Source organism: Sebastes umbrosus, chromosome 14 (genome assembly GCF_015220745.1).
Source record: "Sebastes umbrosus isolate fSebUmb1 chromosome 14, fSebUmb1.pri, whole genome shotgun sequence".
NCBI classification, from domain to species: Eukaryota; Metazoa; Chordata; class Actinopteri; order Perciformes; family Sebastidae; genus Sebastes; species Sebastes umbrosus.
The window spans coordinates 2308553-2336321 of record NC_051282.1 but is presented as its reverse complement, the minus strand read 5'-3'; the positions used below and the strand labels follow the sequence as shown (position 1 = coordinate 2336321).

Here is a 27769-nt window from a genome sequence, read left to right as displayed (position 1 = left end):
CAAAATGGATTTACTGGATAAAACATTCCCCAGCTCTTTGGGATTGCCTGACAACAACAAGGAGTCTCCACCAGCTGAGAGGTAGGCCACAGTTATTCTTTCTTTTTCTGAGATAAAGCACACGCTGCCCAGTTAGGGATGTGGGCTGTATTTTCAGACCACAGTTTGGAGCAAAATTGTAAGATACATGAGAAGAGGCTGACTTTTTTTGACTGACCACTCTGGGAAACAATGACTTTTAAGAGATTTTCAGATGAGAGGCAGAATGTCACAGCGCTAAATATTTCTCAGTCCAGTCTGAGCTTTTTAAGCAAACAGGGACACCCAAAGTCCAAGACTAAGACCTGATTTAGCTCCTAAACCAAAGTTAAGAATGTGCTACAGCCTTCCTCCTGGGATTTGTCTCAGTTACACCTTCTCTCTTCCCACACACTAACACCGTCTGTCTCAGCCCTTCCAGGAGATTGAATAGGAGACATTTCTGACATCTCTCTTTAATCTTTTTCCCTCATCAGTCACTGTACAACTGGTGAATAGGTGGAAAAAGCTGCTTTAATTCAAGTCCTATGGGGGCAGTCAGTGAGTCAGTCAGGGAATTAGGCAGGATTCAAATGTTAGACCACTTAACATGCTTTATTTCAGCATTCAAAATAATTAAAAACATCTCAATTTATTATACATATACAAAATAGGTACAGATCTTTGTGGTGTTTTCCCCCATGGGCGTGTCTGTCTGCACTCTCTCACAGACTCTTTTGCTGATGGCTCTCTTTCTGTGCATTTCAAATAAAAATCAGTTTGATGCCAATTTTTTTTGTCGTTGAGCAAATTCACCTTTCGCATAAGAACACAAGAAACATTCTACAACAGGTGTGTGGACGAAGGGGTTGGAGAAGACTTTTGGAGGACAGCAAATTTGAGGGGGGTTGGTTCAAAACATTAAACCAAAAAGTGGGAGAAGAAGAAGAGATGGGGATCCACTCTTGAACTCGGTGATAGAGTTTGAGTGCCAGCACTAACCGTGCCTGGGAATAGAGGAAGTCTGTCCACATTCTGGACGGCAACAATCAAAAAACCTGTGGTTTCGTTTTAGCACCAAGAGAGCCCTGCCACGCCAGAATGACCTTAACACTACACAAAAGTATATAGCCATACTGGACAGCCAGGAGACCTCAAAGAAAGAATAGCACCTTGCGTTTTTAGCTGTTTCTGCTTCTGTTAAAGTGTTAGTTGGTCCTCGACTACCCCGCCGACCGCCAACACTACTGCAGGCTTCACTTCACAAACACTGGGCGCCCCTTTTTTTTAACAGCTGGTATTCCTTGCTTTTCTGAGGTAGCCATTTTTTTTTTCTTGAAAAAAAAAAAGAGGTTTAAACCCATGTTTCTCTGCAGGTGGTTTTAATGTGACTTTTCTTTAAAAAAAAAAAAAAAAGAAATAGAAAGGAACAAACAAACAAGAAAGCAACCACAACAACAAACAATCACAACAGCTACAAAATGAGGGAGTTGTCAGTGTTCGTCTGGGGGGCAGGTGGACAGGTTGGGGGCAGAACAACAGAGACAAACATGGCTGTCAGTTTCACCGTTTATTCATCAACACCTGAAACGTGGTACAAAGCAATTGGGTTCTGTCTGTTGGGACTGTCCTTTCATTCCTCTCACCACAGTGGTGTATAAAAATACAAAAGTCACCTGTGTGTTTCTGTAAACTCCAGAGAGGCCTGGTTTGGCTGGATGAAGAGGGGGGAAGTCAATTTTTTACACTTTACAGAAGCATATATTATTTTCTTGTTGCCAGTGAAACAAAATGTCTTCTCTATAGGATCCTTGGTGTTGGTGATGGTAAAAAAAAACAAAAAAAATGTCAGAAACAAAAAAAAAGTAGTGGTCCCGAACACGACGATGCAGACTCCGCCGCATCGCCGCCATCTTGTTGAAGTGCAGGTTTTAGGCAAAGTGGACCATCGGAACAATGGCCGAATAGGAATTCGTAGAATCAGGAGCGATGGGTCAGATTTTTCAGAAAAATGGCATAAGAGAAATGTTTTGGTGGGTTCTTTTTTTTAGAGAGAGATGACTGCTAGAAAAAAAAATAAACACACTCACACACACACACAACAACAATTTCAAGTCCAGATTTCTCTTTTTACAAGAAACAGACGGGTCCAACTTCAAGGCCGAACTCTTGGTCTGGAGCACCAACATCCATAGGAGCGATATCAATGATGGGCAGGCGAGATGTTTTCGATGTCTTGTAGTCAATGACTGTCTTGCCCCATGTACCGGTGTGTGACTGGAGGGAGAGAAGAAGAAAGGGGTGTTAGTGTCAACATTCAAAATGGCCGCTGCAAAGTTAACGCTGGACATATCAAAATTCCTCCAATTTTGCCTGCACTTTTGTACAAAGCACATGAACCGCAAGACTATCTATAGTAGCTAGCATGCATGTTCCTTGGAGTCTTTGCTATCTAACTCAAAAACACTGTGTGCGTAACATCAAGGAGTGTACGTGCATGCTGAATTGCGACCTACTGGTTATTCCTAACTTTGCAGTGAGTGGAATTGGGATGAGAGTTTTAACTAAAGTTTTCTCACCGTGCATCCGTCTTCCAGGACGCTGTAGGTGAAGCGGCTGTTGCCCTCGGCTCTGATCTCGATCTCGTTGGAGCCCTGGAGGAGCAGGGCCTTCTTGAGGTTGCCGACGGTGGCGTCCATGTAGGCGACGCTGTTCTTGCAGTGGTAGGTGATGTTCTGGGTTGCCTCAGTGGACATGAGGCGCAGGAAGGTCAGCTGGATGTTGACATCTCCTGGCATGGAGCCCTCGCTTCCATACTCGAACTGTGTAGGGAGGAGGGGGAGAAGTTACTGACTGAACTGTGAGGCCAGAGGAGGGATAATGAGTGTAGAGGTAAGATGGAGTTGAGGAATAGTCGAGGAAACAAGAGAGGGCTGAGAAGTGGAATTGAGAGGAGGGGAGGGGTAGAGGAAGGAGGGACTGAGATGGACCTTGACCTAAGAGAGGGCAGGTAGGGATGGATTTGGAGCAAGGAGTGAGGAAGTGTTTCGGGTTTAGCGTGTTTACCTGGAAGCCATCGGTCATAGCCTCTCCGAACCAGACGTGCTTCTTCTCCTTGATGTTCTTGCTTGTGTACCAGCTCTTCTTGGCGACCTCGCGCTGAGTTGGGGCTACGCAAGTCTCTGCGGTCTCCATGTTGCAGTAGACCTTGATGGCGTCCATAGTGGAGCCCTGGTCAGGGTCAATCCAGTACTCGCCTGGAGAACAAGGAGTTCAGAAAAGGAGGAAAAGGTCAGAAAAATCACAACTCCAGCATGCTAATCTCTCCAATCCTCCTCTATACTTCCAATTGTCCTGCCAATGTTGGATAAACACTTACCGCTCTTCCAGTCAGCGTGGCACATCTTGAGGTCGCGGCAGGTTCTGGCGGGGTTCTTGCGGGTGCCGTCGGGGCAGCGGATCTGCTCGATCTGCTGGCTCAGGCTCTTCAGGGTGCCGTCCACCTCCAGGTCGCGGTCGCGGAGAACGTTAGCATCATCAGCACGGAACATGCGGAAGGGATCGGGGGCCTTCTCCTGAGGCTGGGAAATGAAGCCGAGGTCAAATCCGCCACCAGGTGCACCTGGTGCTCCGGGAGGTCCAGGAGCTCCGGGAGGACCCTGAGAGCAAGAGGAGGAAGAGAAGAAGTTGGTTATTTTATTGCTGGTAGAAGCTTCCTTGAAAATCACAACACCTTTTTTCCCTTAGCAAGGAGATGCAAAGTAAATAGCCAGATGAATGGATGGATAGTTAGACAGTTAGACTTACAGCAGGTCCCATCTCGCCAGAACGTCCACGAGGTCCAGGAGGTCCAGTGGGTCCAGGCAGGCCAGTCATACCATCCTTACCAGCAGATCCAGAAGATCCTGAGGGGCCCTACAAACGGCACAAAGCAAAACCTTAAAGTCTCTGAATGTCAAAGTCCCTCCAAACACTCTGAGACATGGAAAATAAACTAAATATTAAAATGCAAAACACCTAAAACTGTTCCAAGCACTTAAAGATTATGTGGTGTGTTAACTCACTCTAGGTCCAGCGGGTCCACCAGTACCAGCGGGTCCCTGTTCTCCAGATGATCCCTATGTGTCCAGAACAAAAACAGGAGTTAGATATAAAGTGTGCATATTGCATGTGTTGCATACGTGTAGGTGCGAGTGTGAAGTGACTTACAGATGGTCCAGGAGGTCCCTGCATGCCAGTGAATCCTCTGTGTCCCTTCATGCCTCTCTCTCCAGCCTCACCAGACTCTCCCTTGTCTCCACGAAGTCCAGCAGCTCCCTGTTAGTGGGAAGAAGGAGATGTTTTGCCTTCCTTTGTACGCCGTTCCATCTATTTTAGTTGTTGTTTATTTGTATTTGTCTATTAATGGTGCTAGTGTTGTTACTTACAGCAGGGCCACGAGGTCCAGATGGGCCAGCAGAGCCAGCGGGGCCAGCAGGTCCCTGAAACATAAAACAAATCAGTTTAATGCAAGGCAGATTGCAGTGAAACACAATCCATGCACTTACCTACAGTAGATCTAGTAGTATCAGTGGCTAGTTTTTATTAATATGTACTGAGGTATATACTGAAGTTATTTTCATTAAAAGACATTGACTAAAGTGAAAAATGGTTCCGTCACTTACAGTCTCTCCACGGTCACCGTTCTTTCCAGCGGGTCCAACAGGTCCGGGGGCACCAGAGGGTCCAGGGGCACCAGGGGCTCCAGATGGGCCGCTCTCTCCACGGTCTCCCTAAAACGCAAACACAAAATAAGTTTATTTCACCAGCTTTAATCTCATGTATTTTATTACCATGGTCCTATGTTCGAGGAATAAAATAAAGGGCTGCTGAAAGAGGTGAAAGAGGCTCAGATAAAACCAAATATCTGTCATCCAGGATCTCACAGGTCTTTGGCCTTTGATTTTTGGCCAGAGAAACTTCAGATACACAAGATTTGGTGAAATAGGCTATTGTCTGGGCCAGGGGTGTTAAACTAATTTTAGTTCCTGGGCCACATACAGTTCAATGTGATCTCAAGTGGGCCGGACCAGTGAAACCATTGCATAATAACAACACCTCCAAATTTTTCCCTTTCTTTTAGTGTAAAGGAGTACAAGTATATTTGGAAAACGTTCACTATTTATGAACAATCCATTTTCAAAAGAGGTGATGAACAGCCAGAGATGTCTCGCTGATTTCTTGGCTATTACTAAAAACAGACAACAATCCATTTATCTTCGCTCAGTTTTCCTTGCAAGTTCTTGTATTTCTAGCCATGATGAATCTGAAAGTGGCGCTCAATATTATACTGTATTCATTGAGCACTGAAAGGTGCTGTGAACACACTAAGCACACTTCCCATTTACCTCTGTGAAAAAATCGGAACTGGTCCATTTTTCTTAGAAAACCTGACCCTTTTGTCCTTTTTTGACAGTGTTGTCACTTAGCCTATACATAAGCACGTTGGGATCTGTAATAGGTAATAGCCTAACCAGTGTAGGGCCTGCTACGCTTATTACGACTGTGCAACCCCCAGTAGACTAATAAAAATAGCAGTGCATTTTATTGGAATTAATGAATTCTCTGCAATTTTTGCACTCTGCAAAGTCATCCAGTAGGCTGAATTGGGCTGCATTGGCCCAAATTGGCAAATCAGTGGCCCGAATTGGCCTTTGGCGTGCCGATTCTGGCCCTCAGGCTGTTTGTTTGATTCCCTTAGTCTAGGCTGTACAAAACTTTAGCTGTCCTAATGCTGTTTTCCTAGTGTATATGCCTTAAGGGCGTCCAAACCTGTAGTTTGTGATTTTGGGGTGCTACAATATTGGTGTTTCCATCCATGTCAACAGAATTTTCACAGACATGGCTCTGATTTTGTGTGATGGCAGCTTTTCAACTTAAGTATTAGTGTATCTAACAGAAGCTACTGTGGTTAGCATGTTGTTTGCTAAATGACCTTGCAGGCAGCTTTAGCTCTTGCTTGGTTCAGGTCAACCTAGCTGACTTTTCTCAAGCTCAGTTTTTTAGTAGAGGCTGGAGCAACAGACAAAGTTTACCGTGTCACTGTGCCATTTGGAAAACAAATCTAGCACAGCAAACTGTTCACCTTGACTGAGAACGAGTTCAGCGATGACGTCGTTTGAACTCACCTTGGGTCCAGCAGCTCCATCGCGACCAACTGATCCCTCGTTACCGGGGCTTCCCTAAAACACAAAGCAGGTTAACTGATTAGGAAACACCTACACCAGTATACAAAAGTCAGACAGACAGCTGGTGTACAAGTACGATCCTTTCTTCATACCTCACGTCCAGGCTCACCAGGGGCTCCAGCCAGTCCAACGGGTCCCATGGGTCCGGAAGGTCCGCGCTCACCACCGGGGCCGGAAGGTCCAGGCTTTCCAGACTCTCCCTGTGGGTGACAGTCACAGTCAGTCCAGACGTAACAACCTCAGTTACTAATTACAATGACTTTATACTACTTTAAAATCACATGACATATGGGCATTCTGGTTCCATTAGATCCACTCTGCAGTTTGTAGTTTTGTAGAGTAACAATAGGAACTCACGGAAGGTCCGGGCATGCCAGGGAAACCTCTCTCTCCTCTCTGTCCAGGCAGACCAACAATACCACGAGATCCAGCAATACCCTGAGGTCCAGGCAGACCAGAACTTCCCTGCAGGGGGCGACAGAGAGAGACAAAAGAGAAAGTGGTTAGGCATCATCCAGATGTATGGCAGCATAAACTGACAGCAACCAACACCTCAACAATATGGTGTTGTCAGTGAAATGTGGAGACTTAATTAATTCAGTGCTACAACTTAAAGAGGATAATTTTAGGTGGTATCAAATCATTTAACATTAATGTATAATATCATTTATTAGCCACCAATCACTTGGTTCTGTGATAGATTGAGATGGAAGGGGCTCCAGTTTGTTTTGAATGTTAAAGATCACTTACGGAAGACCCCTCGCCACCAGGGCTACCCTTCTCTCCAGGACCTCCAGGGGGTCCAGATGCACCCATCTCACCAGGGCGACCAACAGGTCCAGTCTCACCACGGTTTCCTTTGGGTCCTTCCTTTCCAGCTGGTCCACCGGGTCCGGGAGCTCCAGCGTTTCCCTATGACGGGGGAACACAACATTGTTGAAAAACCATCCTGGACGTTGAGCCCTGTCATGGGGAACAATACATGCTAATCACATGAGAGAAAGACTTACAGAGGGGCCAGGGGGTCCAACTCTACCAGCAGCACCAGGGAAGCCAGTAGCACCCTAGGGAAAGACAAAGGTCCATTAGCTGACTGTTTCTGGAAAATTGGTTGTGTATGGTCAGTGTAAATAATAAAAAAGAAGGATAAATAATAAACAACGGACTACACTCTCTGCTCAGTATGGCCATGGGCACCGTCACGTCTGACCTCTACAATACTGCTTATGATGCTCCTAATTGAGGAACTGAGGCTGAAGTCAGCATAAATGTAAATATATTAAAGGAAGAGGAGGACAGAGTAGAAGAAGAGTGGTGACTTACAGGAGGTCCAGCAGCTCCGCGGGCTCCCTTAGCGCCGGTGTTTCCAACGGGACCCTGAAAGGACAAAACATATTGTGAGTCAGCATGGGAGAACCAGTGCCAGGCAAACTTCTAATGTTCACTCTAAATTATGGGATTTTCTATAATGAGGTGTGAATGTATGAGTTTCCAAACCTGAGGTCCAGGGGCACCAGTGGGTCCAGCAGCACCGGGGGGACCAGAATCTCCCTTAGCACCATTATCTCCAGCCTCTCCCTTAGCACCAGGCTGTCCATCACCACCCTGTGGTAGAATGATGGTGGATGGAGAGAGAGAGAGAGAGTCAGTAAATTCTGTGTTGAAGCTTCAAGCTAAAGAAACACAGGAGCCAGGACATTCATGCAGAAGTGACTTACGGGAGGTCCAGCGAATCCAGCAGGTCCGGGTGGTCCAGACTCTCCACGCTCACCCTGAGGAAGAGGAGGAGTTAGTCAAGGATCTCAAGATTCAAGCAGCTGGAGAACTTTGAGCTCATCTTCAGAAGGACAGGCAGACAGGTAGGTACTTACAGGGCCTCCGCGAGCTCCACCAGGTCCAACAGGTCCGGCGGCGCCAGGCTCTCCCTTGTCTCCGGTGGATCCGGCAGATCCAGGAAGTCCAATTGGTCCAGTCAGACCACGGGGGCCATCCTTACCAGGAGCTCCATCAGCACCCTTGCCTCCTTGGTCACCCTGGGTTATTGGATGGAGACGGGGAGTGAGGAGTAGATACACTGGAAAGCTACTGTGGATGGCGTTGGTGACACTCACTACTGTACATCAGTAGTGACTAGTTACATCCAATCCTATATACTGGGAATATTGGGACTACTGGGAATATTGTTTCGGTGACTCACTCTGTCTCCTCTCAGTCCTGGAAGGCCAGCAGAACCACGCTCACCGGGCATTCCCTGCAGTCCGGGAGGACCCTGGGCTCCGGGGGCACCGGGGGATCCAGCATCTCCCTGAGGAAGAGGAAGAAGGGGAAGAGGACAAGAGCAAGAGAGTCACACACCAAATCGACGAGAACTTCACAGACCATCGAGGTTTTCTCTTTTACATCTCTCCGGGCTTACCTTAGCACCCTCGTTTCCAGCGGATCCGGGGGATCCACGGGCACCAGCGGGTCCAACAGCACCGGGGGCACCACGCTCACCGGGGAATCCTCTCTCGCCCTGAGGGGAAGGGGTGGCAGAGAGTTAGGTAAGTTGAAGTGGAGGTCCAAGAGTGGTCAAAGAAATCACAAGAACCTATCTGACTGTGGATCTCAACCCAACTGGTCGAGGCAGATGGCCGCCCACCCAGAGCCCAGTTATGGTCTAGACCTGCTCTATATGAAAAGTGTCTTGAGATAACTTCTGTTATGATTTGACGCTATATAAAAATAAATTGAATTGAATTGAATTTAAACTCTTATCTGTCTATCTAAGTCGACGATATTCCCCAAAGGGAGGTACTGATGTGAGGTGGAAGGCTATCATCCCAAAACACTATCAGCAATGCTTTGCAAAACATGTATCTGCTAAGCAAGGGCCTTTCCTCAGGTGGCCACATTTGTTGAAGTTTTTAGACGATGTCAGCTTAAAGTTAGTCATGCTATCTGCATAGCTCACCAACACTCCTTAGGCATTAGCCTGTTATTAGCTTGCTTTAGCCTGTTAGCAATAACATCAATTTTCAATCAACCTAAAGCTTTTTTAGCTGTTTGTAGCCTGGTAGGTAAAGATTTACTTATTTAGACAACTCTCCAATGATCCTCCATTAATGGATGCTGCTGGGCGCAGATTGCTGAGTAATTGTGACAGTGATGATGATGATGATGATGATAAGTGACTTACTCTATTTCCAGCGGGTCCTGTGGCTCCAGCCTCACCGTTCACACCCTAGAAAGACAGAGAGGCAATTAATGTGGTGATTTACGAGAAGGTATCAATTTGATCAGATATCTAAATCGATCATATCTCAGTCCATACCTGCTCTCCGGACTTGCCGCTCTCACCAATGGCACCCTGGGGTCCTGGAAGACCCTGGAATCCAGGAGAACCTCCAGGTCCCTGCTCTCCTCTCTCACCAGAAGGACCCTGAGGGTGAGCAAGAGAAGGGCTGTTAGAGCTAACGGAAAACGACCAAAAGTAAGGCATTGTGTGGGTATGACAGTCAGTCGCTGCGTGTGTAAGTTCGTAGACCATCAAGCTTATGGAACCGGGTGTCAATGTGGGCATGTGTGTGCGTTGTACTTACAGCAGGTCCGGAGGCGCCTGGAGCACCAACATCACCGTCCTTTCCAGGGGCACCCTGGGTAGAAAGATGGCATGCTTTTTAGACTCGCAGGTTGTAGCCTTTAAGCATTGCAGGAAAACGGTAGAATGGAGTTGATTCAGTAGTATAGTGTAGACAACTTACAAGGGCGCCAGTGGGTCCCATTACTCCTCTCTCGCCAGGCTTTCCACCCTCACCCTACAGACAGGAGAAAGAAAAGCACTGTTACCAGAGATGTGGAGACCATTTTTAGTAGCGTACTTCTCAGTCGTCTACTGACTAAAATATTCAGATGATCAATGATACTGTGTAGCAGTTGAGACACAACACTCACAGCAGCTCCCTTGGGTCCGGGGAATCCCATGACTCCGGGCTGGCCTCTAGCTCCAACAGCGCCAGGGGGTCCGGGGCGGCCATCTTGTCCAGTGGCTCCCTGGTAATTCATTAAGGATTAGTTTAAGTAAACACAAAATGTCTGTGTTTTGATGAGATTGAGATCAAAATGCATTATACTTGAACATGAACTTACAGCAGGTCCCATTTTGCCATCGGGTCCAGGGCTGCCAGGGCTACCAGTCATACCCTAGAGGCAGAGGTCAGAGGTCAAAGGAGGGTCCTGTGCAGTGAATAAATGATGTTGATGACAATTATGTGATGGACAAAGAGAGGGGAATCTCACCTTAGCCCCGGGCAAACCAGACTCGCCAGTGCGGCCAGCCTCGCCAGTGGAACCTTTAGGTCCAACGGCACCGGGGGCACCGCGCTCGCCAGATGCGCCCTATGATGGGGGGAGAGAGGGAGAAAAGAGGCAGAAAGGCAATGATTAGTTCAATCAAAACTGATCTGAAGTGACTCAATGCTTGTTAGTGAAATGGAAGGATGTACTCACTTTGGCTCCAGCAGGGCCATCAGAGCCAGGGAAACCACGACCGCCAGGGGCACCCTGCAGAGAGAACATCATGCTTAGCTCTATGAACACAAGCCAACACTGTTACATCTAGACAGGATTGGCCTGTTACCATGACCCGAACTAGGGATGTACCAATCCAACTTTTTCAGTCTCAGATACCGATAGCAATACCTGGGCTTTGGGGTGGCAGCCGATACTGAGTTCTGATTCGATACCAGGGTTTCATTGGGTCTCTAAATTATACGGTACGGTCTAGACCTACTCTATATGAAGATAACTTCTGTAATGATTTGACGTTATATAAAAATAAATTGAATTCAATTGATATCCGATTCGTTACCGGTATCGGTGCATCCCTAACCCTAACTTGGGTCGTGTCTAGAAGGTAACCTGCAAATTGCAAAAACAACTCTTGGGAGACTTGCTGCCTGACGACCTATAAGGAAGACTCCGGAAGCAATTGCAACTATGTTTAGAGTTTATTCTATAATTTTTCAACTCTGTTTTTGTCCGTGCATTATGTGCAATATGTTAGATATTGTATCAGCACTATGTTTCCAAATATTTGGAAATGATGCTCTGCTTCTGCATTTACAGTTCTACTTTCTGGCCTGCAGGGGGCAGTAGAGAGTTTGTTTGCATGGTCCTGATGACCCTTAAGGGTTTCTGTATAATTTGTGGCCTACACGATGTATACTTGTATTATGAGTAGGTCATATTTTGACCTTTTACCTCAGTATATTCATGAGATTTATCAGAATATTTAATCATATTTGCACTGACCAGCAAAAAAGTTTTTTTTTTTAGAATTTAAAATCAAACATGTTAAGTCTGTCATTGCACAAAAGTTAGATTAATTTCAAATTGACTCAGTTAAAAGTGGCAGGGCTGCCTTAAAATGGTGATTCAAGCAGAGATTAATACAATTCTATATAGACACTTTTTCTATTTGAAGAACACTACCAGAGGGCAACTCTATCATTTTCCCTCCATATTACGCTTAATATTAAAGAATACTACAGTACACAGTATGTTATAGTGAAGTTAAGGTGAAATGCATACACGCTCTCCGGGGGCTCCGCGGCCTCCAGCAGTACCAGGCTCTCCTCTGGCTCCTCTCTTGCCCTCCTCACCGGAAGGTCCTGGGGGTCCTTGAACTCCTGCGGCACCCTGGAGAACACACAAACAACACGCATGGCATAAGAGATGGAATGTGTATCCATGCATGTGTGTATTACAGAGCTGACTGTGGTGAACTTGGACTTACACCCTCTCCCTTGGCACCAGCCTCTCCTTTGGATCCGGGGGCACCAGCCTCACCCTGAGGGAAACAAACAAATCCAATTCAACAACAACAACAACTAACATCAGTTATGTAAAACAAATGGACAAACGCATAACAAATAAACAATAATTGAGACAGAGCTAACAACAAATAAATAAAAAGCAACACAAATAGTTGTCAACAACAAACAAAACACTGGAAGGAAACTAAAGTAATACCTTATCTTGTCTTAACTTATCTTTACTTTTCAGTGGTTTTACTTTTACTTCACTATGTTTGGATTTTGAATCATGTCCGTAACAGGAGAGGGATCTCAGAAAATACTATTTTTGGCTTTGTTTAGTTTTTCTGAGAAAGCTTTACTCACAGTGTTACCCTTGGCTCCGGGGGCACCGGCAGCACCCTGAGGTCCTGAGGGTCCACGGGGTCCGGGGAAACCGGGAGCTCCGGCAACTCCAGCAGCACCCTGCAGGGGGCAGCAGACAGCAACAACACGGTCACATCATGCTGCACTGCCAGTAATCACTCTCTGCCGCTATGTTACCATGAAACACCGGCACCGGCTGCTTTGTCAGCGTCCTCGCACAGAATTTTAAGACAGAAAAAGGATTAAAATCCTCAACCCAGACATGCTTATGAAGTTGAGAGAGATACTTACAGCGTTTCCCTTGGCTCCGGCGGCTCCATCAGTTCCGGGGTTTCCCTGAGAGGAGAAGAGATTTTCATTAACCAGAGGGCAGAAGATTCTGAGGAATGATGTATATGCCACGACATCATTGTGAAAGTGATCTCATTTGGGACCTAAACAGTCCATCAGAGAAGGCTATTGTTTACTTACAGAAGGTCCGGCGGGTCCAGCAGGTCCGGGGTTACCGGGCTCACCGCGGGATCCAGCGGGTCCTTCGGATCCACGAGCACCCTGAGCTCCAGCGTCACCCTGGGTAGAGGAGAACCAAAGAACAGTTAGATTATCATGTCCAAACCGACAGCGAGGCTGTGATCCATCCTGGTTGAATACTTGGAGAGGGATGAAAAATACCAGTATGACAGAAAAAAAGGAAAAGTCTTCTGAAAGATGGGAGAACGGAGGATTGTATTTTGTGTTCAAATTGAAAAAAAATATTAAAACACCAACTTGTTGGCCAATCTCCACCAATATCTGTACACAATTAACTAGAACTAAAGCTGTGTCCCAATTCCACACTACATAGTAAATGTTTTATTTTGAAAGATTCAATACTTATACTTGCGGGCAACTAGTGTCCATCAACAGCTCACTCAAACAATAAGCAAATTTAATATCCATAATGTATGTCATTCTTTCACTTTCCACACTCTACTACAAACCCCAAACTTGCTTAGACTTAGTGTGCAGTATGGAAAAAGACATAGAACAGAATTCCTGTGCATCTTGGACGACCTCGTATGACCCCCCCACCCTATGTTACCCCTGTTCAAAGGTCAAATCAAAGGTCACATATGTGAAGAGGAATGCATCAAAGCACTACAAGGTCAGTTCAGTAACGTTCTAATGACTGCTACAACCTCAACCCGAGAAGAGAAGATAGAGAAGAGGAAATGGGATCAAATGACATGTGTGGTGTTATTTTGGATGGTGAAAGAGATGGTGGAAAATTTAGGAAGATGTTGAAGACATTAAAAATGGAGTGCCGTGGATCATAACAGGCATAGTTGTACCTTGGCTCCAGGGCCACCAGGGAATCCAGGAGGTCCAGCGGGGCCAGTGGGACCCTGGGAGGAAACAATAAAACAAAGAGATTCAGACAAAAGTAGCAGATTCGTCCGGCCATCCGGCAGAAAATAATGTGTTTTTTTAAAGGTTCCTATCTGAGAATCCCCCTGGGGTTTTTTAAAACACTAAACTAGGCTAACTGGGAGTTCAAACATGCTACTGATTGACAGACACAGGTGACTCACTGAGTGGATTTAAAGCTTGGGGAAAATGAAAGACTTACGGGAGGTCCGCCAGCACCAGCAGCACCATCATTACCACGAGCTCCCTGCAGGACATAGACAAACAGGATTGGTTGATCTGTTCATTGACCGACTCCATTGATCGATTGCAATATTTGTATGTGTGTGTGTGTGTGGACTCACAGCAGCTCCATTAGCACCAGTACGACCTCTCTCACCGGGCAGACCACGAGGTCCCTGAGGCAGAGAAACAAATAGTCAGTCAGCCATACCATATATAAATTACATATATGTATATATATATATTAATCTGAAGGGAGGAAAAATCCAAGATGAATAGGATGATTGTTTTACTCACCATAGCACCGGGGGTTCCGTTCTCACCGGGGGCTCCAGTCTCTCCCTAAACATGCACAAACACACAGGCAGGTGAGGTGTTGAGAATGGTTTGTCAATATAACCAGCCAATATGGCTGCTACGAGCCAATAACTATCCATGTTGGCTAGTTATTATAACTAGCCATATTGGCCAGTTCTGGATCTCCAATATGGATGCTACTATGTCTGCTACTGCTACTGCTAGTAGTAACACTACTGTGACCACAACTAATACTAACACCAAAACTCAGCACACTGATTTTAGTCAGTTTACCTGTTGCTTGGACTTGAAAACTACAAATTTATATCAGAAAGCCTGTACTACAACCTGAATATGTGGAGTTTGCAAGACATGGGCTTTTAACAGGCAGGTATGTCTAAAGAAAAAGATGGGCCTTTTGGGAAATGTAGGAGCCAGTTTTAGCCAATTTTAGGGACTAAAAGTCAGGATACCACAACTTCTGCAGCTTCCATTTTTATCTTGCGAGCACCCAAACTTTATGGAAGTGCAATTCTACTCACTGGAGTACCACATTAATACTATTTACATTGCTAGTAGCAGTACTGTTACAACTACTTCTTCTATTGCTCCTGCCACTGTTAGTGCTGCACCCACTTGGATGTTCAAAATTGGCATTTTTCTAGGAGCAAGGTAACAAAGTGAGGCAGTCACCTTGGGACCAGAGGGGCCGTTGTCTCCCTTGGCACCATCCAGACCGCTGAATCCCTACAGAGAAAGAGAGACATATAGCAACAGATGAAGTCCACAGTTATAGGTGATGCTCTAGTGTTGATTTGTTGAACGGGGGGAGATCTGACTCACTCTGTGTCCCTTGATGCCGGGCAGTCCAGGGGTTCCTGGGAAACCACGAGCTCCCTGAGGGGAAAGAAAAGAGATAGGAGGCACAATTTAGTATCACTGCTGTTTTTTTTTCTTTCTTTTTTTTTCTACATTACATCATTAAGATTTACAACTCACCTGTGGGCCAGAAGGTCCACGCTCACCACCACGACCAGGTTTGCCAGACTCACCCTGAGAGAAAGAGAGAAGGGGGATGAGTGGATGGATAAAGTCACTCTTTACTCTAAACTGTGACATAGATGGTGAATAATGAGCAGATGCGATCGACTTACATCCTCTCCGTTCTTTCCAGAGGGGCCGGCGGGGCCACGGGGACCCATGGCACCCTGCAGAGAAAGACACACAACGAGGTGAGAACGATGACAAACTACCAAGGTGCAAGGTGTGTATCTGTTTCCATGTTTCTAATACTCACAGAAGGTCCGGCCTCTCCAGACTCACCAGGGGGGCCAGTGAATCCCTGAGGTCCCTGTAGGTGGAGACACACATAGACATCAGCACTACTACTTTTGCACTTACTCTTTATTAGGGGTAAATCCACCCAAGTTACTGTAATAACATGCAAACCGGTATAAGTTGTATGTCTATGTGTCTGTGAGTCAGTGAGGTATCTTGGGTGGGAACAGGAGCCAAATTTTAAATGCGGGAGAATCTCTCTCCTTATATAGCAGGACTCTCTATCATTGACTTAAATCATTTGTGTATATGTGGAGTGAGTCCTGGCTAGCTTCAACTACATTCACAGACGTCCTCAAGTCTGCTGCATTGATCACTTAGTCCATGTTTGATCCGAAAACTTCTTGTATTTTTTATTGGTAACTGTGGTGAATCTCAGAAAGCTCAAAGCTAACCCACTAGCTTAAAGGTTTGAATGATCCTTCCTGGTCCAGACAAACTTAGTATTTTAGTGAGGAGCATGGAGGGTAATGCAAGCAACGTGCTGTCCAAATGTTATGTTAATACTGGCCCAAGCTGAAACACGCTCACCTATCTATAGCCTCCTGTCACGGTTCTGCCTGTGTAAGCTGCACGCGGAACTTAAGTGTGTTTTCAGACAAAAAAGTGAAGCTCCTTGCTTCATTCACGCATATCTTACCACTGTTATTCACCATGGAGGATGTATAAAGAGTTACAGCGTTGGAGGCGGGCTCCTGTTCATTCCTATGAGAGTTACTCAGTGGAGCATGAAGCCAAAATGGCTCGACTGCCGAGTGATAAAGTACCAAGATCTTTTTCGGCGATCTTCTGCGGCCATTGGGCCCATAGAGCAGGCACTCATTCACATGAACGGAGGAAGGAAAATAACTCTGGGTTCAGCTTTTAGTGCATTTCACATCTTTTAGGACCTAATGATTTAAATAAGGGCTATTCAAGTGTTTGTATTAGTAAGTAGATTTACCTTAAAAAACAAATTATCCGTTTACAGTTACGGTTACAGTTACAGCTACAGATGTGACTTTCCCAATGTAAGTCTATGGGAAAAAGTATTTTTGGGTCCAATGGCATCATCATCTGTTTGGCCACTACGAAAATTTGCTTCAAAGCCCAGCGCTCTTCCTAGGGGCTTCCTAACGGCCATTGTACCAACTGTGCGGATGTTAGCTATAAGCTAGTTAAGCTAGTTAAGCTAGTTGTGTTTTGTGTTCAGCTCAGCCTCATCCTGAATGTAAAATCCATGTCTACTCACTTTGTTCCATTGACTTTGTATATGCAACCATATCGGAACTAAAATTCGCTTTGTGTTCTGTCTGAACACACGAGGCAGTCGAGTTCATTCGTACAGCCTTTTTTGGAATTCCTTTTAACAAAAATGTACTAATTCTTAACTGACAGCTAAAATAATAATCAGCTCTTTAAGAGTTATTGTAGTTTTCATTATGAAATGAACTGGTGTGCAGTGAAGGAAAGACTGTGTGGCGTCATGCCAATTGTCACCAAGGACAGGGTAGAGATGTCATTGTGATGTCATGATGATGTATGAGGTACACATGCCCTCTCCACTGCCCTCTCCTCCTCTATCCTCCCAGCTTTGAAACATTTCAAGTTGAGGAAGAAGGAAGTGGTGTACTTACGCTAGAGCCGGGAGCTCCAGGGGGTCCACGGGGTCCCAATGGGCCCTGTCAATCAAACAGAGGCAAGGTCAGATACTGCATCACCATGATCGACAGTGAAATTATAGTGTGTGTGTGTGTGTGTGTGTGTGTGTGTGTGTGTGTGTATGTGTATGTGTGTGTGACCTACCATTGGTCCAGGCACAGGCATGGCTTGTGATTTATCGTCGTATCCACCGGACATCTGAGGGGAGAAGTTCTGGAAAAAAAGCAAACATAGATATAAATACATGTGACATATCATCTGAAAATATCAACTAGGTTTAAATGACATGAATAAAATGCCTTTTCTACATTGTTTGTATGCCAGTTTATGTAAAATATGTTCACACATTTTCATAACAAGCTCAAGACCAATTTCTCTTTCTCTGATAATAGATTTTGGGGCATCCCAGCCAAAACATCCTCAAGTAGGCCTATGTTTAAATCAAATCCTGATCCTAAGATTCATGCTGAAGCAACGTAAGCAAAACATGCCAATTCCAATATCTAGTGTAGTTTGGTCTGCTCCAACTGTACACGTGTCCAACTCCTGTTTCTACCACATCCCATCATTTTTGTGTAGACAAACAGTTTGGTTCCCTTCTCTCTATCAGCCAGGATCATCCCATGACCTTTGACCTTGTCACTCGTAATGTTGCTGATGTAGGATTTGTTGAGCTCTATGCTAATGTTAGTATTAGCTTAGCGTGGTCATTTAGAATGGAAGTCTGTTGTATGTATATTATGGTCAGTTAGTATGCTAATTTAGGATGGAAGTCAATAGCAAACTGAATCATAGGCTTAGTTAGATTCTAAAACTGTAAGCTATAGGCTATGTGTGGTAAATATGCATGTGAGTCAGTGGTAAATTCTGTACAAGCATGCTAAATCAGACTAGGATGATGTAATGTTAGCTTAGCCTAGTGAATTAGCATGTGAGTCAATGATACATTCAACATAAGAATGCAAAATTAGGACAGAAATCAATGGTAAACTGAATCATAGCATGCTAAATTGCATTGCGATACTGTTAGCTATATGATAAAGAACCAGGTTAAGCAATGATAGCTCCTGCATTAGCATGGTAAATTAGACTAGGATAATATGTCATGTTAGCTTAGCCTAGTGAATTAGCATTTTAATCTATGATTAATTCTACACAACAATGCAAAATTAGGAAAGAAGTCAATGGTAAGCTGAATCATACTGTAGCATGATAAATTAGATTGTGATTCTATTAGCTATATGTGGTAAAAAAGCATGCTAGACAATGATAGCTTCTACATTAGCATGGTCAATTAGACTGGGCTGATATGTCATGTTAGCTTAGCCTAGCCTAGTGAATTAGCATGTGATAAATTCTATATAGGAATGCAAAATATGCCTGGGAATGTTAGCTCAGTAGCCTAAACTACAATGAGAGACAGTGGGAATGTTAGTTTAGTATACTCAATTAGGATGGAAGTCGATGGTTAACTGAACATCATTATCATACTGTTCGATTTAAAATAATAATCAACTAATGGGTCAAAGAAGCATCCAGAACATCTCTGCTTCCCCTTCCTGAACATCTACCCTAATGAAACTTCTGACCTTCTGACCCCAGACTGAAAGCCAAAGTCGGAGCCAGTCATTTTAAGCCAATAACTGGATTCCGTGAGAGACCATCCCGTCAATGAAAAGCTTGAGTTTTAGCTGTGAAAATGGAGTTCAGTTGCCCAGCCCTTTCTGCCCTCTCTGAAGATGTGTTCACACCCAGCATGCTCTTATTGGTTTATACTGGTCCATTTTTATGGCATTCATCCAAAAAGACATTCGGGAGTCTCTAATTTTTCTAACAGAAGCACCAAGATGGTGTGAGAATGCGACCCAACAAACTACAGGAAACAATAGGAATTATGGGTAGTGGAATATGAGGGCTTGGGAGCTGAGAAGAACAAAACTGAATTGGGACTAATGCTTGTTTTTGTTTGCCTGACCACCAATATGATGCCACACCTCTGTCCAACAAATGAGTTACATGCATAAGTCACGCAACTTTTGTCTCCAGCTCTGGTTGGCTTAGAACTGGTCAATTTGGACCTAAACAAGTCAAATACAAAAAAAATAATCCTGAACTTACTCCACCGAGGCCGGGAGGTCCAGGAGGGCCGGGGGGTCCAGGCACACCAGGCTGGCCGGGGATACCATCGTTACCAGCGGGACCAGCAGGACCCTGCAGATGGGGGAGAAAGAATAAAGAAAGAAGGGGTCAGGCTCAAGAGTCAGAATAAGAGGGTCACCTGGATGCTAACACACCAATAACAGACCAGTAGAGAGGAAAACACAACATCCACTGTTAGATTTGTTCAAACCCCAATCACATGACTGTCTATGCTCTTGTTACATCATCAGAACAGATCCTTGTGTATAATCTTTAATCTCCTCACTTGCTTCCTATAGTGGTGAACGCAGCATTAAACCTGGAGGAGATGCAGTTTACTCCCCTATGAGACTAAACATGTGACCAACCAGGAATGGACGTGGTGGTCATGTGACATCAGGCTACAGGAACTGGGTAAGAACAGCCATTGACCCTTTTATAGGAAACTGCACATTGAATGAATGAATTACATCATGATCACAAACTCAAAATAAATGATCCTAATAAATTATAAATAATATCATGAATGCATGAAAATAATAATTATTACACATAATTAGATAATAATATGATATTAAATATCAATAAGAAATGATTAGAGGTGTCCTCCCCATCTCAGTTGTAAGTGTGAGCTGCCCTAGCTGAATCAAATCCGATTATGACAAAAATGTAATTAAATAATCAAATCAATCTGTAAAAAATAATATAACTCAACTTTAAATTCGAGATTTCATCAATTTTAATAGAAGTGGCATAACCGTTGCAAAATGAATCCCAAACACAACTGAAGATTTTCCCATAAGGCACGCCTAAACTTTTTGAGAATATTGTCGATTTCGTTGACATCAAATTTGAGTTTTCTGTGTGAAAACTCTTAAATTGCTTGAATAATAATAATAATAATAATAATTAAAACCCTCTTTCTGACAGTTTCTAACTTTTCTTCAACCAAGCAAAGCTCTCACTACCTCAGTCTACATGTTTCAACCTGACCTCTGCATGTTTTCAGTCACTGATAATTTCAAAGCTCTCAGTAAATGATGAATCCTGTTAAAGCACATTTCTTTCTTTGTTGCTTCATAATGATTTCTAGAAACAAGAGCAGCATTGACTTAATTCAGAGGTGGAAGCCAAAACAGTAAAAGTAGCGCAGTTCTAAGTGACTATTAAGGCTATTTTCTGGGACTTTTACATCAGTCTGTTTATCTGATGACTGTAGTTACTTTGCAAGAAAAATGTTTAAATGCAAAATCCATTATCATATATGACACTATTTGCCAATAAGTAGCTAGACATGATGTCATTTGGACCAGCTACTGTTTACACAGTACTCTTACTTTTCATATTTCACACTGTTTTACTGCTCTACTTTGATGTAAGTGAGATTTTGAATGCTGGACTGGTTCCTGTTTCCACATGTGCCTGAATGAAAATACATGTAAACACATCACGTTTTTTGTCAGTATAGCTGCTTCAGAACACACAGGAATCTGCTCAGAGAGGCAGACTGTGAACGCACCACATGGTGACCAGAAATCTTGAGACTGATTAAGTGAATCATAGGAGGAAGAGAGTGTGAACCTTACCCTATCTCCCTTGGCTCCACGGTCTCCCTTGGGTCCCTGTGAGTAAAGAAAAACAAAAAGAGATAGTGTCTCAGTCTAAAACTAAATTATGTAATTGATATATCAGAGTGTGATTCACATGAATATGATCAATCAACTAAATGTATCTGATACAGACCAATAAGCAACATCTATAGATTTAGTTAAAGAATCATCATCTTCCTCTTGATTATCATATGTCCAAATCATCACTCCATCAATGATCAGTGATCAATATCAATATCAACAGTTACATCAAACCAATTAAGTCTTTTTGTTTCACTGAATTATATTGTTTGTGGAATGATGATGATGAATATATTATTTACAATTTAGAACAATCATTGAATGATTTGGGATCAAAGAAATAATCAATATTTACCTCAACCTGGGGCTCTTGATAGCCTGCAGAGAGAGGAGACAGGTTATTAGATCAGTTTATGAAAGAAAACACACAGAAAAGCAGAAGAGTCAGGAGGGGGGGGGGGGGGTGTACTTGTACAGCTATCTTTGTGAGGACCAATTTGAGTGTCAGACCTTCAGAGTGAGGACAGTTTTGGAGACAGACCTTCAAAGGCCTGTTTGAGGGTTCAAGCTGGGTTTTAAGGTCCAGGTTACAATTAGGTTTAGGTTAGAGTTAGGGTAAGGATTGGGGATGAGGCATTTTAGTTGTGATGGTTAAGGTTAGGGTAAAAGGCTAGGGAATGCATTATGTCATGGAGTGTCCTTACAAAGATAGAAGTACAAGGTTGTGTGTGTGTGTGTGTGTGTGTCTGTTTGTGTGTGTGTGTGCATTTGACCCACGACCTTAAAAGTAAATGTTCTATTCTACTTTTGTTTTTTTCAAAGTGACCAGAAACAGAAGTCCCCACTTTGTTGGAGAAGCATTATAGTCCTCTGTTGTTGGTAATGTAGGAATGTGTGTGCGGGTGTATGTGTGTATATTTGTGGGGTTAATGGGGACAGACAACATGTTAAGTCATGTTGGAGCCAAATGTGAAAGAAGTGAAGGAAGGTGTGAGAGATGGGTGAGCAAGACTGGAAGTGATTGACTGTTTTTTTTTTTTGGGGGGGGGGGGGGGCAGAAGGGGGAGAATAAGAAATATGAAAAAGAAATTGATCATAAGTGACATTAACAAGAGAGAATATGGAATTAAGTATAAAAAATTGAGTGAAGAAAGAAAGAAAGAGATATAATACCGTCGTCGGGGCAGATGGGGCAGCACTCGTCGTGGGGGATGACGGGGTTGGGGCAGTCAGTTGTGTCCTGGCAGATGACTTCATCGCACATCACCGTGCCGCTGTCGCACACACAGATCTGGCATGGCTCTGGCTTCCACACATCCCGATCAGCAAACACCTGGCCGTCCAAGGTGCAGCTTCCGCCCGTACCTGAGGGGGGGAGGGGGGCGACACAGAGAGAGAGAGACAGTGAGAAACCTGAACACACATACACAGAAATAAATCAAGGGTATAGATGGAAGCGGAATTTAAAAGCAGCTGAAATTCAAAGTTGAAAAAAAAAAATAATAATAAAAAGTAATATATATATAATACCCCAATATATAAATGTTAAGCTTTTAGTTTGGTGGTGTTTTAACAAATTTCCTAAAATACCCATATCACGTCACCTAAAAAATAAATTATAATACAATTTAAATAAGAATATTAATAATGAATAGTTGTTATAACAGTTAATCTATACAGGCCCATGTTTTTGTTCTGTAGCACTCTTAGCATTAAAGGCAAGTTTTAAAGTACTTCATGAGAAAATAGGCTACATAAAAATAATTGATATATTGATGCAAACGTTATGAACAGGAACAGAGAAAATGGTTATGGCAGTAACATAAAAAAACATCAAGCAGGAGAGCTGAGTGTTGTGAAAGGTTTGGAAAGGAACTGCTGGAACTCAGAACCGGACCAGAAAGAGGACAGGCTGAAGGTGACAGAGAGGGCACTGATGTGCTGTGCCTGGTTGCAGATCACATCAGCGTTACGCACGGAGCGAACGCGTCCCCAACTGATTTAATTTCCCTTTTACAACAATAAAAAAAACTGATCGTTCCTCCGCTCTAACTCAAAGTCACATTTTCCGACCTGCAGTTGCATCACTGCCGCTGCTGTGGCTTTCTCTACAAAGCTTAAACCCAAACTGGGGCTCCTTTTAGGGGTCATAAGTGTCCCAGCGTGCCAAACTGCTGAGCTCAGAGGGAAAAGCAGCAGACTATCGGCTTGGCAGCAGCTGATGGAAACACGGTCCGCATGTGTTTGCAATTAGAGGAAACAAAAAAAAGAGTGGAAAGAAGAAGAAGAAATGGAGGAGGAGGGGGAGGGGGGAGGGAAAAGGAGGCGGTGTAGGGGACGTGGCGGCCAAATGTGTCTGCAGGTGCGGAGTGAAACCTCTGGGTGGCGCTGCGAGACCGCTCAGAGGATCAAACCACATCTGCATCAGATAGACAGACAGCTGAGTCCTTTCCAGACAACAGCAACATCTGGAAAAATTGAATTTCAGCTCCTCGTTTTTTTCCAGAGCTGATTTTCTTTGTCTCCTTACGAGTTGGTGAACTCAAGCAGAGGCCTTCGTCCCCCCTCAATGACCCCAAAACTCTCGTTTTAAATGCATCTGAGCTTTTTGCAAACTCTGTTAGAGAGCATAAAGTGGAAGATTGCTCAGGCTGTAGAGGTCAAATGTTTCCGGCAGACAAAGACTACGCCTACTCTCTCTGCATTATGTGACTCGCTCATCAGGCCAACTCAACACTTGGCTCCAGGCAGTAAATTAATCTGCCACATCAATCAGCCCTGTAGAAGCTTTCTCTATCTGCCTCGTGTCAGCTGGGAGCAGGGGGGGATCTTCGCTGCTAAAAAGGTCATCCCCCCCTATGCATAGTCTTTAATCCAAAACTGCAGAGTTTACCACCTTCTTAGGTTGACATCAACCTTTGGCAAACTGGGGGAAGGCAGCAAAAGTAAAGGGTGTCAAATTGAGAAAAATGACATGGAAGGATCAGGCCTGTCAAGTCAGAAAAAGCTGATGTCTTTAGCTTTTTGGGGTTCAGATTGGATAAAACATGCATTTCTGCCATTCTCCGTTAGAAAGCGTCGCCTGGAGGAAAGCCTGGAAAACTTGCATCAACTCGCTCTGCATGCACGGGGGCGGGGGGGTTGGGGAGGGCAGTAGAGAAACAGAGACAAACACAAGGAGAGAGAGAGAGAGAGAGAGAGAGAGAGGGGCCTTCTTGAGATGTCCAATGCATTACGTAGTACACCCTGTACTGTTTAAACTACAAGCTGCACAAGCACATCTGTCTATCTATCTATCTATCTATCTATCTATCTATCTATCTATCTATCTATCTATCTACCTATCTATCTATCTACATCTATACAAAGGAGCAGCACGCATCAAAGTTCTTATTTCTAGTTTAAACTTTTTCCTTTCTTCTCTTCTCTGTCTAAGGTCTCAGCAGCCGTCCACCCATGAAGAGAAAATCCATTTTCAAAAACCCAGTTAAAAAAAAACAAGAAAAAAAAGAAGGTTGCTCCAGTAAACAGTGATGAAACTTACGGTCGTCCTCGCCCTGCGCCCTGACCAAAAGCACCGCTGCACCGAGCAGCAGCGCGAGCCGCAAATCCACAAAGCTGAACATGACTAGATGCCACCAGACATGTAGACTCTTTGAGGCGAGAGGAAAAAAAAGTTGGGGATGTTTTCTCTTCCTGCTACACTCCACTCATATACTGGTGTTTGGGGCAGGGTCCGCTCGTCTTGTTCACAATCCTCCTGACCCCAGCAGAAAACTCCCTACTGCCTACACTCACTTTCCACCAGGGTTTTTATATGGGAGCCTGAAGAACTGGGAGGTGCTGGGGACTGGACCGGCTGGGGACGCACCCTCATTACCCCGCTGCTGCACGTTTAGGGAAGACAAGAATGGACCCCTCCTTCAAAGAAAGAAAAAAAAAAAACAGCAGAAGAAAAGAAGAAGAAGAAGAAAAAGCAGCAGGTCCCTCCTTCCATAATTCCACAGCAGAAGGGTTGGAGTTTGGATCAGAGGAGGAAGGGGGGAGCAGGAGGAAACCTGATCCTGAAGAGCATCGGAGGGTCGGAGGAGGATCTTCTCCTCCAGCAGCCATGGGTTTAATCCAGATTTTATTTCTGGTTCTGGTCTGCTTCCTGATTCACTTTGATTTCAGTTGAGTTTTAGACTCCTTCTGGGAGTCTGGCTTCAGTTTTAGGTTTAGTCCACCAAAGAAAATCTCAGAACATTACAGTTTTAGTCCAGTTTCAGTGTGTTGTGTTTCAGGATAGGTTCTTGCATTTTTTTAAGATAAGTATTTGGTTGTAGATTGTGTCATCAAAGTGTTTTTATGGTTTAACATGTGCTGAGCATGGCTGCAGGCTTAGTTGGTTTTGGTTAGTAGGGTTAGCTTATAGCTTGTATTTGTGTTTCTGTTGTTAATTCAGTTCTGATGATTATAGATGTTTGACTTCAGGTTTGGAAAGCCTCATTGTTTGCATTGTTCACATGACTTAACATTAACTTGTTTCATGTGTTGGATTGTCACCATGTTATAACCTCAGCACTAAAGCTTGAACTAGAGATAGTTTTAATAAGAACTTGTTTGTAGCCTACATTTTCAGCTTGTCAATCTTCGTCTCCCTCAAGCAGAAAAATTCAGGTTCGAGACATTTATTTGTCCCCGAGGGGCAAAAGAAAAAAATGGTCACCATATTGACAAAATGTTAGCTTTACTTTCTTAGGGCTGTCAATCCATTAAAATATTGAATCGACGTTTTTTATGTGCCTTACAGAAATTTGCGGCAGTAAAACAGATTTGCGTCAACGCTTTATCATCACATTAACTTTGATACCCTACTTTCTATCTGTACAAACCAGCTCAAAAACATGGTGCATGGAGTTAGAAAGAAGTTGACATTTACCAGGCAGGGAGGGTCTATTAAGTTGCATTATGGGAATTGTAGGATCCAGCAATTTTTGGCCCGTAGGTACCAGGGACTGAAAGTCAGTATATTTATGCCTTTGTTGCTTCAATTTAAACCATTCTTTTTTAAAATCTCTCTTTTGTGAGTCATTCAAATTTATTCAAGTGCAATACAAATTTTCTAGAGTGCCCCTTTAATTTGCATCTGACGGTCCATGGGCAACAAGCTTTTATCACTAAATGACTCCCAGAATGTATTCAAAATCACTGTGTTTTTCCTTTAAGCGTCACAGGACTGCACTTCAGACAGAGCTCAGATCTTGATCAGCGACTTATCGACGGCGAGTGTCTGTAAGAGAACGGCACCGTTATGTTTAATTGCATGTATTGTTGAGTCGTCCTGTATCAGCTCTCAGATCCATACTAGCTTGTGAGCTACGTCCCCCCCTGGTCATGTGACCTAACCCAAGGCAAAGAGTATACAAGCAAAGAGACAAAACTCTGGTGTTTTTCTGACAACAGCTGCTGTCGGTATTTTGGACTGAAAACACTTATTATATTTAAAGTATTTTATTATTCAACACAGACAAGAAATAATTTTGCTTTACTTTTGTACAGCACTTCGTCGCTTTTGGTCCAAAATGGCGGAAGCGTAGCTTTGCTGCTGGGTGCTGATGTTGCAATGGGGCCGAACAATTGACTTTCACTTCTTGGCTGGCAACATACGTTCTTTGACCAAGGTGGGGCACATTCTTCTTCCTCGTACTGCATTACCCACAATGCAACTCAACTGTTCAGTTGGAGATTTGTTGTGCGTTATGCTCGTAGCGGCTAATGTAGCCTCGAGCCTCAAGCAACGAAGTACCGTTCATTAGTACTGTACTTGGGCAGGTTCATATTTTGCATCCAAGTGTATAACCCCAAAGTCCAAGAGGCAGTACTCCAAATTGCTGCTTTTATGAAATGTGATGCATGAACATAAACTGACTGAACAATCCCGATGATCAGGAGCAGATTATTTGACCTTAACGTTGAACATATGTTGGAAGTATTACAGTTGGTGCAGAGGCTAATTTTATTAAAAAAACCTGTTACTTGGGACTTGGTGAGAACCTGCAGACATAAAGGCCAGAGAAGACTCATGTATATGGCATAGTGATGTGTGAAAAGGTCCAAAACGCTTCCTCCTGAGATCCGGCACCAGCAGAATTATCCTCCGATGTATATAGATTTGATAGAAATGTATAGAAATAAGAACTTTAAGGTGCACCGTGATAGGTGCTGCACCTTTGTCTCCACGTAATCACGGATTACAGACAGATAAGACATACCTGACTGAGCGAAGCAGCTGATTGTAAAAAAGCTTCGCCGTTTTTTATGAGTGAACCAGATGTTTTCATTTTCTTGAGCAAGTGGCTGAAGCTGAAACTGCCGGTTTTGAAATACCTGCACAATTGTGGGGTTTGCACACATTATGATTGTTATTGGCTCAAAATAAAAGCCCTTTTTTAGCGGCTGCTTTTCCCCCCCCGCCACCTCCAGTCCAAATAAAGGTTTATATAGGTGATTCTCTCGTCCCCCGCATACCCCACCCCCCCAGCAGAAGGCTGTGTGCAGCGCCGGCCGGGCTGCAGGTGAGCTGTAATTAAGCAGAAAACAGACATTATGGAGCAGGAGAGCTGCAGGGAGACGCAGAGCAGCAGCTTTCTGCCATCTGATCCACCAGCAGCAGACACGTTGCACAGTCTGAAGCTGGCCAAGCAAG

The 27769-nt window shown here is 44.1% G+C and overlaps 1 protein-coding gene and 1 long non-coding RNA gene across 2 annotated transcripts; one reads left to right on the top strand and one right to left on the bottom strand.

Annotated features, from left to right (window-relative positions):
• Positions 1 to 614: 614 nt before the first annotated feature.
• On the bottom strand, positions 615 to 24855 carry col1a1a (collagen, type I, alpha 1a). Its single transcript, XM_037793062.1, has 49 exons — positions 24626 to 24855; positions 22255 to 22446; positions 21437 to 21459; positions 21037 to 21072; positions 19430 to 19522; positions 17456 to 17524; positions 17287 to 17331; positions 15630 to 15683; positions 15487 to 15540; positions 15332 to 15385; positions 15176 to 15229; positions 15026 to 15079; positions 14333 to 14377; positions 14158 to 14211; positions 14016 to 14060; positions 13738 to 13791; positions 12878 to 12976; positions 12698 to 12742; positions 12407 to 12505; positions 12022 to 12075; positions 11817 to 11924; positions 10734 to 10787; positions 10524 to 10622; positions 10374 to 10427; positions 10179 to 10277; positions 9989 to 10042; positions 9827 to 9880; positions 9559 to 9666; positions 9424 to 9468; positions 8662 to 8760; positions 8443 to 8550; positions 8117 to 8278; positions 7964 to 8017; positions 7743 to 7850; positions 7569 to 7622; positions 7256 to 7309; positions 6996 to 7157; positions 6603 to 6710; positions 6338 to 6445; positions 6186 to 6239; positions 4683 to 4790; positions 4446 to 4499; positions 4228 to 4335; positions 4083 to 4136; positions 3826 to 3933; positions 3398 to 3677; positions 3085 to 3275; positions 2598 to 2840; positions 615 to 2295 (listed from the first exon to the last, which is right to left on the bottom strand). The coding sequence occupies exons 1-49, from the start codon at positions 24705 to 24707 to the stop codon at positions 2149 to 2151; spliced, it is 4344 nt and encodes a 1447-aa protein (XP_037648990.1). The 5' UTR covers positions 24708 to 24855; the 3' UTR covers positions 615 to 2148.
• Positions 18072 to 25853, top strand: LOC119502269. Its single transcript, XR_005210032.1, has 3 exons — positions 18072 to 18498; positions 19750 to 19864; positions 24518 to 25853. It is a non-coding gene; the product is annotated as an uncharacterized LOC119502269 (long non-coding RNA).
• Positions 25854 to 27769: the final 1916 nt, after the last annotated feature.

What these genes read in the sequence shown, in the direction of transcription:
- col1a1a (XM_037793062.1), bottom strand. Translation starts at nt 24,707, where the DNA reads ATGTTCAGCTTTGTGGATTTGCGGCTCGCGCTGCTGCTCGGTGCAGCG. An exon ending in CTGGACCCGCCGGACCTTCT is followed by an intron (nt 12,743 to 12,877) that starts GTAAGTAAACAA and finishes TTCTCCTCTCAG; the next exon opens with GGAAACCCCGGAACTGATGG. An exon ending in CTATGACCGATGGCTTCCAG is followed by an intron (nt 2,841 to 3,084) that starts GTAAACACGCTA and finishes CTCCCTACACAG; the next exon opens with TTCGAGTATGGAAGCGAGGG.